Source organism: Colossoma macropomum, unplaced genomic scaffold (genome assembly GCF_904425465.1).
Source record: "Colossoma macropomum unplaced genomic scaffold, Colossoma_macropomum, whole genome shotgun sequence".
In the NCBI taxonomy this organism is placed as follows: domain Eukaryota; kingdom Metazoa; phylum Chordata; class Actinopteri; order Characiformes; family Serrasalmidae; genus Colossoma; species Colossoma macropomum.
In genome coordinates, this window is record NW_023494785.1 from 21401027 (window position 1) to 21417976 (window position 16950).

Here is a 16950-nt window from a genome sequence, read left to right on the forward strand (position 1 = left end):
AATCTAGAAATGCACCATGTAAGTGTGCATGGGACATGTATGTTTTGGGACTTTGGGATAGTCTGTTGGTCTAGGATCAATCTGCTGTGACTGGTGCTGTTTTTGAGCTTATTTCTGTCCAATAGAGAACAGACTGTGTCCAACTCCTGCATTTCCCTCAGCTGCAGATACTCATCTTCTGACTCAGTGAAAAGTGGCTTAGTAAAGGAGCTGATGGAGGCTTCATGGTGTGAGCTGATGCTTCAGCGTCTCTACCCCACTGTGACCCGCCTCCTCCACCCTGCCTTTAATTAGCTTCATTTGCAGGCGAGAGATGGTGTTCAGTTAGCTGGTGCTACCAGGCCAAGTGCTGTGCTCCCACTGGCGCGTTGATTGCTATAGTGTTCCACCTCAGGTGCGAACTTGAGTCTCTGTTTGCTAATGGGGACAATGAGATGCACACACACCAACACAGGCATCTACGCACACTTACACACAAGCAGAGTTAAGTACTTATCACATTGTGAAGTTAGCTTTCATATCCTTTCTTCTTTGGTGGGTAGCCAGGTGATTTAGACATGGTAACAAGCAAAATGAAGAAAAGAAAAGATTTACAGCCCTGTTTATTTTTCTGCGTTTTTGTGAATATATATAAATATGGTTATTCATCTGCTCTAATATAACTGTGCTGTGTTTTTGCGAATGTGTATAAATATGGTTATTTGCATGCTCTAATATACTGTTTTTGTGTTTTGTATATATATACACACAATATGCATATTTTTACCAAAACACATCATTATCGTTGGCACCCCTAGAAATTCTCATGAGCAAAATGTAACTGAAGCATGTTCCCATTTATATTTCACTTTTTTAAGCCGGCCTAAGTGTTCAGGAATTCTTAAGCAGTCATCTGTGACTTCTTCTTTCAGTAGGGCAGGGTTGCCCAATTATGGTCCTGAAGATCTCCCACTCTGGAGAGTTTAAAGCAAACACACCTGCCACTAATATTCAGATGCCCCTTCATTACCTGGATCAGGTGTGTTAGATTAGGGTTTGAGCTAAACTGTACAGGGTAGTAGGTCTCCAGGAACAGGATTGGGCACTAGGATGTAAACATGAGGTTCCACAGGGGCCAAATTCCCTCAGTCACTGATCAACATGGGAAAGATTAAAGAATACAATATTGTGTTGACCTTCACAAATCAGGAAATGGCTACATGCCTGAAAATGTCCATATCCACTGTTAGAGCAATATTTAAGAAGTTTAAAATGAACAGAGCTCTAGTGAACTTGTCAGGAAGAGGATATTTATAGCATATAGCACATTTTGTCTCCGTACAAGAGAAAGATGGTTAGAGAGGCAAAAATGTTCTAGTATCACAGATGGATTTGGCAAAAGATAGTAGCATTTTGGGGTCGTAACATCTCCAAAACTACAATTAGATGCAACCTCCATGACAACACACTATTTGCAAGGCATGCCAGTAAAAAGCTTTTTCTTTCATTTCACCACAAACATAAGGACCTCATATTTGCTAGCTATAACTGGAACTTGGACTGGAACCACATTAAGGTGGGTTTGGTGTAAAAAGAACAGAAAAGAAGGAAAGAAGCTCATGCCCGACTGTTAATATGGTGCAGGATCAGTGATGTTTTGGGGCTGTGCTTTTCCTACAAAGCCTTGTAGGGAACCTTGTTAGGATATATGGCATCAAAGAGTCCATGAAGTACTAGGATATTTTAAATGAAAATCTGGCTGCCTCTGCCAAAAAGCTAAAATTGGTCGTGGTTGAATCTTCCAGCAGGATAATGATCCAAAACATACGTCCAAATTCAATGACCACAGAATCAGGTTTTGGCATAACAGTCCCAGTCATCATCATCATCCTAAACCACTTGAATCCGAATAGGATTATGGTGCCGTCCAAGTCCCCTGACCTAAACCTCACTGACAAATTGTGTTCACAAGAAAGGACCTAGAATCCTGGAGGATCTAGAGAGGTTCTGTATTGAGGAGTGGTCTCAGATTAAGCAGTACAGGAGAAGACTCCTTGGGCCTCATTCACAAGTGTCTTCCTTAAAGTTCCGTTCTTTCTTAAATTTGTTCCTGAGAAAGGTTCTAAGAAAAAAAACTTGTTCTTAAACTGCAGAATTGTCTTGAGTGTGTGTAGATTCTGTTCTTGTCTAAGAACAAATCACAAATAAGAAAACACTGGTGAACGTCAGAATCTTTGTGAAAACTGCATAAGTGTGTTTTAAGAAGAAATTTCTTCTTGGGAACAGTTGGTAAATGAGATCCACTGTTAGGAAAGTACCAAATGCAGGGTTACCAGGACTTTTGTTCAGAAAAAAAAAAAATGATAAAGGGTTTTTCTTAGGCTAAACTTATTTTAGTTAAGAATTAAATTTCTCTCATATTTATTGAGTTAATCAAGCACAAAGACATTTTGCCATGGCCTGTTTTACCCAGTTTAACCCAGGAATAATTAATAATTAAGCTGACTGTGTGTGTGTGTTTGTGCATGTGTGTGTGTAGTGTGTGTAAATTTACCATAAATAATAAAAAAAAAGGTATGAAAAAGTGCATACATTTGTCAATTTTGACTCCTGAGGCAGAAAGCTTGATGATCAGTCTTATCTAAGTTGGTTGTGTCATTATGCAGCTCGTGTATGCTCAGAGCTCCATAGGAAGGGTGAGGTCCCTAGACACTGCCATGGGCATTCAGCAGCTGTGTGGACTGCAGCTCCAGCAGCAGGTGTGCCCGATAGCCCGGCCCATTCTGGACTCTAGCTGCTGTGTGCTCAGCCTTACATCCTCCTGCTTAGTATTCCAGCAGCCTGCCTGCCCACTGACTGCTGCTCTCAGAGGACTGTCTGCCAAGCAGCCTTCTCACACAGGCCTGGAAATGCCAGTCATCTCCTGGGCTTCTGGACCTTAGTCCTCACGTTTCAGTTTCCTTCACGTAGGATGAGCAGCGTGAACTCAGAAATCACGGTTCATTTGTAAATGGCTTTGTGATAGCAGTGTTTGTTACTAAACTCACATTTCTTTTGAAAACATGTCAGTTAAAAGCAAAAGCCTGTACAATATGTGAGATGTCAGTCAGTTGGTGTGGATCCTCTTAATTAGGCATATCTTTTTTCGTCTCCACTTCGAACAGAAATTTTCATTTTTTCAAATTGAAAATTGAGTTGGGCACACTGACAGATTCCTTTTTTTAAGTTTTACATTTCTAAAGAGCTTTGTAAGCTAAAGAAGAGTGTTCTGAACTCAGATGTTCCTGACTGTGGTGTTTATAGCAGATGTTCAGTGCATGTCAGTTCTATGATGGGATGCCTTCAACCTATGTGTTCTGTGCTACAGTTTTCTGCCTTCGAGCCATTGTTAAACGCATTATGGAAAAGTGCATGACTGTTCCTGTCTGTAGCCTGTCTGCATGGGCACTGTTCTGTCCACGTGTGTTGGTGCTGTGGCTACCTCATTAATTCTGTGGGAGGAAATGAACTGCATTCATTGTTAGTGCAGAGAGGAAGAGAGAGGGAGGATGGATGGCCTTGCAGTAAGATGCTGGGGAGAACAGTGAGAAGCCCTCAACCTAATGCTAACAGAGCTCGTCTGTGTGTGTTGCTAAGCCTGTGTGCAACAATGCTAATGAGGCTAGTGCTAGAGCTAGGCAGAGCCCCAGCCGCGCCAGCATCTTCCAGCTGCGTGTCTGGCCAATGAGAGAATGTCTGATTGGGCTGTGGGGAGAAGCTTGCGGTGGCGACCGGAGGACTGAAGGAGCTGCAATCAGGTTCACTCAGAGCACTGAGGCCCCTGCTTAACCCCTCTAGACTTCTCCACATTGTGCAATCTTAATCCTGGAGCTGATGGGGTTGTGCCTTTGCCGATTTGATGATATTATCATCACAATGTCAACAGTCGTGATCAACAGTATTATTTTGTGTTGTGTTGAGATCTGTGCTAAGAATCCAATAGATTGAATGGAAAACAGTAAATATAAAGGATTTTTACTCTAGAGATATTTCAATCCGGTGTTTTTGCCCTCCGATCTAATAATGTTGATTGTTGAGTAGCAGTCAATACCAATCCGATCTTTGTGTTTTCATAGATAATAAAACCTCACAATTTGGGTAAGATGCCTAGATGTTAGTATAAGAACTCTTGCTCTCATACTGCTGTATTGCATCTTGTTTCAAGAGAAACCATAGTTTCCACTTTGCTGCTGCCTTTGGAAGTTTCCTTTACCCATAGGTCTCCTGCAGGCACTGTCCAGCATAGTCTGCTGGAGGTGTCTTCTAATGCTAGTGTAACTGATACTATTGGTATTTCCAGCATCGGTGCTTTGGTTGCTTGTAAGTGATACTTCAGACTTTAGTGATAAACAAATTCACAGCACTGCAGTAGCTGGAAATAATTTTGGTTTTATCAAGAGAACCATTGCTGAAATTCATCATTTAAAATCTATATTTGAATGAGAAGAGTCATAGCAACATATAGCGCATGCAGCTGGGCTTTATTATGCGATACTATGGATGATTTGAGGGTCAAACTAGGAAAATGCGTGAACAGTGTTTAAAAATGAAGGCCGTTAATAAATTAGCATGTCAATCTGTCATTAACATGTTAACTCTGATGTTTCTACATATAACCATATTAATGTGTCAAGAATACACTATACTTTCATATTGCTCTGATAAGCACTCTGTAGCCTGCCCCTTTCTTTCAGTTTTGAGTGTGCTCTTACTGCAAACTACAGTTTATGCCACTCACAGTAATTGCCTAAGAGCAAACTCAGAGCATATTAGCCACATGTTCATATTTTACATGTCGGTATTCAGAAGAAACATGGCTATAGAAACACTGGCTTTGCAGATATTACAGGTTTTATTATTATGCTGTAAGATAGTTCTGCAGAGGTTTAGATCTCCTTGTGAACTTCTGAGAATAAACCTCACTGCTGCAGTTTGTAAATTATGCCATTCACGCCACCTCTACGACATACTAGTGGTATGAGTAACCTAAAAGTATCTAAATTGTTTCTGCCTAAAAGCCTACCTGGTTATGACCAGAAAGCATAGTGGCCCACAAGAAATCAAAACTTTTTTGAATAAAATGTTTATTTTTTTTCTTTTATTAAATGCTGTCACTGACCTCAGGACCTGAAAAAGATCAGATTGTCCATTTGAGTTCAATTACAGAAACCTTGTAATGAAACCCTAAAAAATGTAATGATCTTAAAAAATAGAAATGGATGGCACAAAGTTTCAGCAGCTGTTCAGGTCACATTTGGACTGTGATGGAAACAGTTGTCCACTTTAGAACCTGCAGTCCATCGTGTTAGCATTGTCATCCCCACCCCACCTCCTTGATGTTTGTTTCTTTATAACTGGTTTATCAGTTTGAATTTACACAATCAGGTTGCTTTTGTATGGCCAAAAATAAATTTGCCGATCCATGAGTCAAAATCAAACGCTATTCACTATTGATTCATTGCTGCTCGTGCTGCGGGAAAGATCTGAGTGTCTGCCAAGAAACAGATGTTAAAATAGGCAGATTATGTAAAGAGTACAGGGCTGGCGTACTGCTAGAAAAAGAGGAAAGCATACTCTGATGGTGTGGACCAACGTAAAAATGTGTTCCCACCAACAGTGAACTGAACCCGGGTTCACTTGGAAGCAGATTCAGACCCATGGTTTTCGTGGAAGAATGGTTCAGTTGCTTGGTCCAGACCCAAGTACGGGTGTTCATACAAATGGTCAAAACTGAGTGAAAAAAAAAAAATTCGATCCACACTAAACAAGGTAGTTGTGAAAGCTCCCTGAGGGACGTCTCCATCTCTGACTTTGTATTTATACATCTCTTCTAATATTTATATTGTTTATCGATCTTACATATTATTAAGTTAATACTTTTTTCACTTGCCCACTGCAGCCTACTGTCTTCTAGTGAGTTTGGGCCATCCAGACCACTAGAGGGTGCTTCATGGCCCACTTGTAGTCTGCAGCCCAGTGGTTGATAAGTTTGACCATTACTTGGCAGAAAACTATTTTTTTTTTTACATTTTTTTACATGAAGGGGCTTTTTCTGATATGAATGACATTATCATCTCTTGGGATATTTAAAGAAGATCTAATGTGATTTTGAAAAATCTATATAACCTGACCCTAGTTTGGTTAGTTCTAGGGAGGAGGGATGCTCTGCTATGGTTTATTTCCCCAGTGTTTCTCAGGCACTGTAATTCATTTCATACACCATGAATTAGCTGAGCCTGGTTAAAAAAAGAGCCACTCAGGCTGACAGGAGCGGGTTATCTCAGCGAGAGGGCCATTACGGGGAGCTTAATAATGAGAAATCTTTCACACGCTTTTGAACCGCAAAGTGCCTTTTTTTCACGAGCAGTGGCGCTTGTAACCCATGTATGCATATTAAAGTGCAGTAGTGAAAATGCTTTTAAAGGCAATTAATGGGGTGTTGTTGTTTAGTGCACGTGTGCATGTAAGAGTAGAGCAGGGATGGGAAATCCCACTCAGGCTTAGGTGCTGCACTGGGCCTCTCAACTCCAGCTTGTTTGCTCTCAGTGAAGTGTTTATTTGAAGTGGAAAGTTTATAGAAAACCATATCCCTGAACCAGAGAAAGCATACGGAACACTGAATAAAGCCTATGTAAATGTCGGATTACCAGGGATTCACTAACAATGCTGCCCCTAAGTCCCAGAGTGCAATGCAAGCACTCAATTAAATGGCAAGGCAGGAGGCAAGCACACAAGAAGATACCATACAGAGTGGAATCTAATTTGTGGAGCCATGTTGTGTGTGTGTGTGTGTGTTGGGGGGTCACTGTATGGAAGGCAGTGAGGGCCTAAAGAAAAAAAAAAAAGTAAAAATTTCACATTGTAAATAACCCCTGACGTAGAAGAACTAACCTCAGGTTGTTAAACAAATCAGCCCCTTCCATGATACCTTACTAGACACAGATGATTCATCCTTCTGATTTCCTGACAACTTTGTTACTTATCTCGTCCTGCTGCTCACTTTGTATTCTTGCCCTGCTAGCTTTGCCAGCAGATCCCATAGACCCCTGAAGTTTGGTCTTGGTAAAGTTTGCACCTCATTTCCAGCAGTGCCGTAGAGTTGACTTTGCTCTTTAATGTGTATCTTAACATTGTGGGTTGTAGAGGAAGCATGTAGACAAAGCCTTCTGGTCATAGGATGTTATTTTATGTAGCGTAAAAAAAAATACTCTTCCTGTTCCTACTTGAAGGCCACAGATTTTCCCTAATGTATACTGTCAGCCAAGACTTTACTTACAAGACTGAAAAGTGTTTAACCCCTTTTCACAGTAGCCATAAAATGCAGTTTCTGCCTCTTTTGGAGGAGATCCCTCATTTGAACTATGCATCTTTTTTCTTTGGTTACATTAATGTAATATATTTAATAAAAAAAGGGGTTACAAAAGTGGAAGCAAACCAAATTTTCGGCTTTGTGGATGAGCAAGCAAGTTTATTAAAGTGTTTTTATTGTGGCAGCTCCAGGTTTTGTCATATCAAGAAAACTGCAGTTAGACTGTCCATTTTATCTTGGTGCAGCTGTCTTTGTGTAGAGGTTTTTACAACAGGGACCCCCCCCCCACCTCATCATCCCTCATTGCTCGCTGGCAGCTCTACACAGAGTTACAACAATTAGAACACTGAGAGCCAACAGTGTCTTAGTTAATCTGATAGCAGAGTTATGGGGAAAATATTTTCTTTGATTACATTGATTAAAATATCGATTTAGTCCATTTTTTGGCAGAATGACCACTAGGGTGCCTGCAGAAAGAACCTACGATGTCTCTGCTTTATGGTACTTTGGGTAATGACATGCTGTCTTCTGAGCTGGAAGAAAGGGTTGAGATTCATTTACATTTTTCAGTGTGTGGCTTCAGAAACGAGATCAGTTCAGTAGCAAGAGTGCAGAACGCAATTTCCTTAGAGGGCTTAGGCGGACCATTCTTCACCATTTAATTGACTGACAATAAAGGCCCACGTCTTGAAAGGGGTCTTGTCCGCATTAATAAACAAAACAAGCGGACTGGATGAACTAGTGCGCACAAAAGTCTCGGTGCTCTGTATCCAGGGGGCTTTTTAACCTTGGCAGAGGCTCAAAGTTGATGTTTCACCACATGCCATAGCTGCACCAAATTAAAATGTAATTACTTGTTGGAGAGGGTCTTGACTAGACTGACACTGGGGCTGTAAGAGAAGATGAAGTTGAAGATGAAGCGTGGGCTACATGGGCTTTCATCATAATGCCAATGCAATCAATCTTAGCTTTAAAAAAGAAGGAAAAAGCTTTTCTGCAACTTAAGTTTTGCGTTCTTAGACAGGAATAATGTAGCACTCTTTGTGTCGTAGTGTGAAAGCGTCTCCAGCGCTGGGCTATTGACCTCTGACCTCTGAAGTACATCTCTGCTATAACTGCTTAGAGAGAGGCGCAAAATTAACCTATGGGGATGGTTCTCTCTCTGTTGCTCTCTCTAGCTGAATGGACTGCTCACTTTGTAAAGCTTGATTCAGAGCAGGGTTGACACTGAGCTGGCACAAGAGCTGGAGTTTTTCTTACCTCTAGCATTCATGCAGGGTGCAAAAGCCAGTGAACAGAAGTACATAAAGTATAATAAAAAGCTCGCAGTATTCTATTCTTAGTTTAGAGTACTAACCAGTGCTTTGAGTAGCATATATATATATATATATAATATATATAATTATAATTAATGGACTAAAAGAAATTACCCAAAATGACTTGGAAAACATTTTGGTTCCTTTGACTTACATTAAAAGTAAAGTATGTTTTTTCCTTCTCGTGTAAAGTAATCATTTTGGAGAAACAAGGTTTTCTTCCAACAACAACAACAACAACATATATATAATGTCTGAAATTCAGCACGGGCTGGAAGTTAAAGAGAAAGCTGTAGATGTTAAAGAGAAAGCTGTAGGTGCTCGAGGCAACCACTGAAGCTTATTACTTTTTCTGTGATGTGAAGTGAGATTTATATGAAAGTGGGCATCAATTAGAAATGGTTAACAAAAGTGTAGAAGTGAGAAGTATTTTGTTTCTGGTGTGAAATCTGGATTAGAGTGTGTTTTAATGGTTTTCTAATTGCAGATATGCAAAGTACATTTAAAATTAGACCCAAACATTCTTGTAAGAGTACATAGAACTTGACTATCTGTTTAAATGATATATGGTGAAATTGATTTAGAAACCAGGAAACACTCAAACCCCCTAAACTTTTGTTAAATGCAGTGTGACTTGAAGCTGTTTTTTTACAGTGGGAACCCTTGTCTATCAAAAAGCTCTGATCAGACACACTTTTGCTCTGCTGTAAAACAGTGACTTGCCCAGAGGTGGCAATAATGAGGCAGTCATGTGTAGGGGTCACCTTGATGTTATGAGTATTGTGGTGGTCGTTGTTGGAACGGTCCCTCTCTGCCATTTGGAAGATGTGTGCTGGCTCGGGCAAGAGTCATGTGACCCTGGTTCATATGCTCATATGAGATCTGCTTGCTGCCTGCGCTTGCTCGTACACGGCTGGGCTAATGTGCAGTACTGTGCCAGATGCAGCGAGCCGCGGAGGCAGCCGAGTGTAAGGCCTGCACCCCAGGGTCAAATCCATGCAGCCTATTATATGTAATTTGGAACAGAAGTGAGCTTTTGGCCTCGCTCTAGCAGGTCCTGATGTATTGCGATAATAAAGCTGCTCCCATGGGCGCTATAGATCTAAAAGTTTGTTTGTAGTTCTGGCAATAGCATGAGGCCTGGTGACTTGTTTTGCATGAGTGCCTGTCTCATGGAGAAAGAAGATCACCGGACCCAATTTAATAAAATTGAATACCACAACATTTTCCAAATTTTCCACGGTATCAGATGGTGTTTAAGTTAGCATTAATAAAATTCAAGAACCCATGCTTCCTGAGTTCCAGGACTTTGTGCTAAAAGAATGTCTTACAAACCCATAATAGCTTGTTTTCATGAACCTGTCCTCTTCTTTTCTCTAACATTGCACCAAAGGAAACTGTACACAAATGTTAAGCAGACAGAAAGCAGCTTTCCAGAATAGAAGCTTACTTTTGTGTGTCTTTTGAACTGTTTTTTCAGAACAATCTGAAGTTTTGGTTTTCTGTAAACAGGGGTGCCATACGGGGGATGGAGGGGTGTAGAGGACAGGGTCCCACAAAGATTAAACTTTGTTTTTCTTTTTGATCTTTAGGGTTACTGAAAAATTCTTAATAGAAAGTGTGCATTCATTAAATAATAATTAAAGACTAGTTTTAGATAGAGTGCCAACAGCAATGCATCTTGCATTCGGTCACCCCTCCAGTGGGTCCCTCTGTGTAAACATTCAGTGGTTTAGCCTGATCCCAGTCTGTAACAAGAGTGAGATTTTTGTCTTTAATTCAGTGAAGATGAACAAAAACATAGGCTTTCAAATACAGCAAGAAAAAAAGGACAGTATGTCACCCAGTTTTCAGCGAGAAATCTGGGTTATCAAGATATACAGGAGCTATTAACAGACAGGAAACATATGCCATAGTAACTGCAGTCAAATGGAAATGATGTGACAGAGCTGTCCAAACGAAACACCATGTCCTGCTGCAAATCTTTAGCCTTTTCAGGTTTTTACTTCATAAATCAATAGTGCAAAACACACCCTGCTTTTGTATTGAGATGTCATGTGCTCTCGACCACTGAAGTATAAAAGTTTAACTTGAAAGTGAAGCCTCAATACAAAGTGGTCCGTGGTGCATTCTGTGTGCTAAGAACACTCTCTAGCCTTCCCTTCTATCTGTCTTTTGACTTGGGTAAAGTATGAATCAAATCCAGAATATCTCCACTATTCCATGACTGAATTTTATGATCTATAGCTGTATACGTAAGTATATTTGTGGAGATTTTAGTAGACTTTGAATAGTATATCTGTCCTTTACTGTGTTATGAAGTTTACAGAAACAACAAATATTACAATTACAGGTAGTTGCATACAGTTTATTGAAATAGCAGTCAAGTTGCTTATATTTATATTCACAGCTTGCTGCATGCTAGAGACAATGGCATGGAGAAAATACGATTTGGAATTATGGAGCTATGAAAAAATGAAGAGTAGGGTTATGAAAATTTTTGCATGTTTTAATGTTGTGGCTGATTCTGGTAAGGGAAATGGGCTGAGACAAGGAGCCCATGCATGAAATTTTCAGTGGGCCCAGAATTCTTCCTGGCTCCTCTGTTTATCAGAGCCGCTAAAATTAAAAACGTCAGTGTTATAGTTTGCCTCCAGTAATGCTGTACCAGTATAGATGATATGTCAGACAGTACTGAAAGAATATTTCCTGCCTGAAGAAGTTTATGGGTGTGTGTTTGGAGAAGAGGGCAGTCTGAGTCGTGAATAGCTGATATTAATTGGTGTCTGGGTGAAATGGTGTTGAGGGATCTGGATGCGGATGTGCAGCCTGGCACCTTTCCTACTGCAGCGGCAGAAATGAGATCAGAGGGGATAGCATGATGAAATATAGCTCAAAATGAGACACATCGATGCTCAATTAGACTGCTGTCATGGGGTCCTGCTGAGGCTTTCACCTGCAGTAAGACAAATTCCCCAAAGGGCCTATGCACACTCCCTTATGTTGTAATGTGCATTTTATGGTCAACAAATTGTAGGTGAAATGAACCCCAAATGAATTGTTCTGGCCCTGGAGCAGTTTGTCTTGAGCTGATCTCATGAATAAAAAGTGGGATGGCATTAGATAGAAAACACAATAATAGGCCAATGTTTCTATCCTTTTTGAAGATCTTTTTTAATGAGACTGTGGGACCACTTGGATGGAGACTAATGCTCTTTCTCTTACTGTCTCTCTCTCCCCACCTATAGCAGCAGGCTGTACGTTTGATGAGGACTCCGACCCTAGCCTGTGTGAGTTCAGCCAGGGAGAGGAGGATGATTTTGATTGGCAGCTGTTCCGCGCCCACGCCTCGCCTCATGCCACCTCTGATCTCCTGCGTGGTAAGCCTACCCAGCATTCATCTGGGCTGCCTATTCTCATTCCACCAGCCTATTTCACACTGCTCGCAAACTATTTCACACCGCGTGCCTCCATTTTGAGTGGCGGCCGATGTGGGGCCGGCGCCCTGTCAGAGTGGGCTGGGAGCTGATGCCAGAGCCAGCTTTTCTCTGCCCTTGCTTTGCACTGTTTGCAGACTGTTTTTAGACTTCTGGTTGTAGAATATCATGACTAGGGGCTACTGTTGGCTAAAAGTGCAAATCACTCCAACAGCCTTATTTGCAGTCAGTGTGTTTTGTTGGCGTGCATTTGTTTTGTGTTTGTTTTTCCACAAGGTGGGAGATTTCCAAGGCTCCACGGAGAGTGTGCTGTTGAAATGAACAGGACTCCATTGGCATATACAGCTTCACACAAATCAACCTTGAGATGCCAGTTGTGCATAATTCATCAGCCGTAATCAAGCAGTCATCCTTCAGTTACCGCTTACGTCTCCATACTCTGGGGCTACTGCATATGTTCACTAAGCCTGTAAGGCTGGCGAAGTATGAAAGTGTGTTGAAAACTGCATTCACCCTGCGCTCAAACACATAAACTGTAGTAAATGAAATTGACAGCATCTTAAATAAATGCAATACATATATATATATATATATATATGATATGTGTATATGCGTTAGAATTGTTTGAATATTTTAATATTATTCAGCCTATTAATAGACATTTTCTCTTGTTTTAAGGGATCTTATCAAGTGAATTTATCTCACTGCACTGGTAGGTAGTTTTGCTTCCAGCAAGCATTATTTTTCAAAACAAGCACAGTGATCTTTCAGTGATCATTTAGCTCATCATTTCACTTCATAGAATCACTTTAAAAAAGTCAAAATTATGATTCTTGATGACGTATTTATCGCTTTTCGGAAAAGCTGAGCGTTTAGGTGATGTTGGGCATCTGTGCTAAAATTTCTTAATTTGATTCATTTTATTGCATTTGTAACCCTACAGAACCAAGTTTTATATTTCTCTGCAATGCTAATCCAGGTAGATGTAGTCCAAGTTTATACATTTGATAAATGTTTATGTATTGGCATTGGCAGATATGTACATGAAAAATACTGGATAATGCCATCGGTCCACAACTTCCATATCAGCATCCAGCACTGGGAGAGGCCTGAGCTGGAGCAGTAGGGCTGTTGGAGGGCTGCAAGTCTAGAAACAGACAATCTTAAAATATACTCACAGCAGACTTTTGTAAAGTTTTAATATATAACCTGCATTCAAGGTGCTTTCACTTTCCAACTAATTTGTAGAAAGCTATAAACAATGAAGAAATGTTAGATGCATTCAGAATGATGAACGGAGCTGTAATTTCATAATGACCCAGAAAGCTTATAACATTGAGAATGAAGTACTAATAAATTTGACGTCCAGAATGTGTCATATTTTAAGTGGTGATCTTGAGGCAGATAACTTGGCAAGAAATGACTATAAATTAGTAATAAGTCAGAATCTTCCAATATATAAATAGTAATGAAAGTTTCCATTTAAAATCCATTTAATAACTTCTTGATGTTCACAAAAATCTTCTTCTAAATTTCCCTAATGTTTAGCTTACAGTATTTCAGTCTTCACTGTAAAAGCCATTAATAAGCTATGGATGAAATAACAGCAATTAATATGACCAATGGGTCCAAACTTTTGAACTGTAGTGTATTTTTTTGCAGTGCGCACACACTTTCTTTAGGAAAGCTCCATTATTCTACTAATGCTCATCATGGACAGCACTGATTAGTAAACTGGCCTTTCCCTTGACAAATCAATCTATTGATCAGTGAGTTTGGCTTTGAAAGGAATCTTTCCCTGAGGATGTGGTGGTGAATGAGAAAGGGATGTGAAAAGCAAAAGCAACACAAACTGGAGAGTGAGAAATTGCATCGTGTAGTAGGCAGTTGTAAGTTGTTGAGAAGAATGATAGAATAATACAAGAATAGATGTGATTAGAATATGATGCTAATGAGACTATGACAAGCATGGGATAGATTATTAGATGAATAAGCAAGTGCGTAAGCTTTTCAGCAATGAAAAGATTTCAGTCTGGAGAGATATGGAGGCTCACTGAAAAAGCATGTCTCTGGGGAACTGCGAATCAAAACAACATTATTCGAAAGGTCAATTACTACTAAAGGGAATAGCAGGACGTAGCCGGAAAGGCTTAAAGGCTAGCTCTGTTTAAATAAAGCCCAGCGTTTAGGTACATCTGAGACTGGTTACTGTTGTTCAGTTCTCAGAAGAAGACACGCACATGCACACACACTCACACTGCTACACACACATTTTTCTTTTGAACTGTAACAATAGCACAACAAATAAAGGATGAAGACATGTAAGTACCACTGTCAGAATACAAGCAACCCCCCCACACACACAAATCATGATAAGCATGCTGCTCACGCAGATTTCTATCCACCCTGATAGACGCTGTGCAATAATTAATATCTTTCCCTTTGGGTTTAATTAAAGCTGGCTACCCATTGCATTTGCTGTGTTCAGAGGGCATCAGCGGACTCCATATACACAGACGGTTTATCAGGTAGATGAGGGTCAGAATATGATTGCAGGGAACAATGAGGACTGTTGGACAAAGTGGGACTGCAATTAGACGTTTAGATCATCTTCTCTCTTCCTCCCCTTCAGTTCCAGTCATCAGTCATAGCAAGGACTACACTAGCATGCAATAGTCCCCTGTTGTTATTTTCATTGTCTTCAACCCTGTTGCTACAGAACACAGTGGGAGAGGGCTGAGCTGGAGCAGTAGGGGTGTAGGGCTGTTGACCAGAGCTGCCATCAAATATTTTCACTTTCAAATATTGAATTGAATATTCAAAATTTTAGCATACAATAACTACTCATGTATTTAATTTTAAAATGGTTAAAAAATATTAGTAGAATACAAATCATGTACATACTCATGTTTTTGGAGGTAACATCATTACATAGTTCTTATATAACCAATCATTTACATATAGCTGCCTCTTTATTTCCTACAGATGTTTAGCCCCACCTGTTTACACAGAAGTAATAAGGGCTGTATAAGTTGCTTTTTCAATTAGGTGCAGTGCAGTACAGATGTCATTTACATCTGTCAGTCTAAACGGCACAGTAACAGAAACAGCCTGTTTGTATTAAGGGATAAAGAGAGACTGGAAAAGTGGAATTCATAAAGTAAAATAAAATACAAGAAGGGTTTAGAGTATGGGAACTTTAATGACTTATGAAGAATAAAGGCTCACAAATTCAAACCTTTTCCTGTACCATGAACCAAATGTGAGACATTATAGGTCAGCAGGATAATTTCCAAACAGTAGACATCACAATGAATCTTTGTTACTGAATTACTGATGTTCTTTCAAATGTTTTTTGTATTGAAAGTTGTGTTTAGCAAAAAAATGATGTCTAAAAAAACAGATGTGATCTGCTTAAATATGCATACTTTTGTATATTTTTAAAAAAAACAGTGGATGATGTTAGAGTTAAGGTGTTTATGTTACTTTGAAGATATACTCCAGAGAGAGGATTTTGCCAAACAGATTATTGAAAAATTATTGTTGTGTTAGTTCATAAAGAAAACACTATGCACTGTTATTATAAAATGTTTTCAGGTCATTTTAGTATATAATCTAGCTCAAATGCAGCTATTAGCTATTATTACTTGCTATTCGTAAGTTCTTCTGTTCAGAATATGACCAGGAATGAACATGAATTTTCATGAGTGCACATTTTCTCAAAGCTGAGATTTTTGGTTCAGAATATAGAAAAACACCTGAGTTTAGAATAATGAATTGTAGAGTTTTTAAAGTGGGCCTCAGAACTACACTACCTAGTGAGATCTTTGACAACATGCATCATTTCCATCAACATGCATCTTAGTATTAATAATAGCTTAAATGTTGAACTTACACACACGCATGCACACTACACACAAACATACTCCTGGGTCACAGTGGGTGCTGGAACCTGTTCCAGCACCCTGGGTAGAATGTAGCTTTCATTAAAGTTGCTTACTTGTGAATCAACAAAACACACTGAAATAAATGTGTTTGTTGAGTTTTGACACATTTATGATTACAGTTTAAGAGAAGACTATCTTCTAACCTGATTATAATTATCATAGCTCATTAGCTCTAACATCAAAAGCATTGTAGGCACAATAGTTAGCAATTTAACTATCTTGCAGGGATGTGGTTCTAGTAGTCTAACCCCAAGTTTGCCTTGGACTTTATTCTGCCTTTGGCTAAACTGTCCCATAACACTAGTTAGCCTACATACAGGAGGTTGGGATGCTGGCTTATAGAATATTACAGTGGTTTTTACCTTTTCTTTAAAATACATTTATTATCAAAATTATGGATTGTAGTAAACATTTTTTGCCGCTCTGTAGGAAAGAGCTGTGTTTTCTGGCTCTTTCACGCTACATTGCCTCTGTAACAGTTTGTTGCTCCACTATCATCCTAGCAGCGGAACGGTGGCCGATGGTGGATATAACTTGTTTAGCTGATAAGGCTATTTACAGTGGGTCTGTTTTAACTGCCTAGCCTGTGCCCTGTGAAGATAGGCAAACGTTTGAGGTGGTAGCTGGAATCTGTGTCCCTGGAGAGAAATTAAGATTTGCTATCTGAGGCGAGGGAGGGGAGCAAGAGTGGTAGCGGGAGAGGAGGAGAGTTTAATAGGATTCTTGAGCATTAGGCTTCCCCTGTTTACAGTCTTTTCAATTTCCCCTCTGAAATGAGCGTGCTTTCCAGGGCGCGCAGAAATGAGAGCAGGGGCTAAATGGTAAACACACTGCAGAACGCAGATCTGCGGCTCATGGGCTGCTCTCAAGTGTACATTGCAGCATGTCTGGGACAGTTTCAGTAATCTATGTGAGGCAGAGGG

General features: G+C 39.9%; 1 protein-coding gene across 4 annotated transcripts in view; it reads left to right on the forward strand.

The window, feature by feature from the left end:
* The window catches only part of ptprub (protein tyrosine phosphatase receptor type Ub), a 241553-nt gene that overhangs the window by 54719 nt on the left and 169884 nt on the right, over window positions 1–16950 (forward strand). For 3 of the 4 annotated variants that reach the window (XM_036587010.1, XM_036587018.1, XM_036587027.1), the window contains exon 2: window positions 11895–12023. In XM_036587010.1, coding sequence (XP_036442903.1) covers window positions 11895–12023 — 129 coding nt within the window. Of the gene's footprint in view, window positions 1–11891; window positions 12024–16950 lie in introns of all 4 variants that reach the window. The other variant, XM_036587002.1, reaches the window with a different exon arrangement.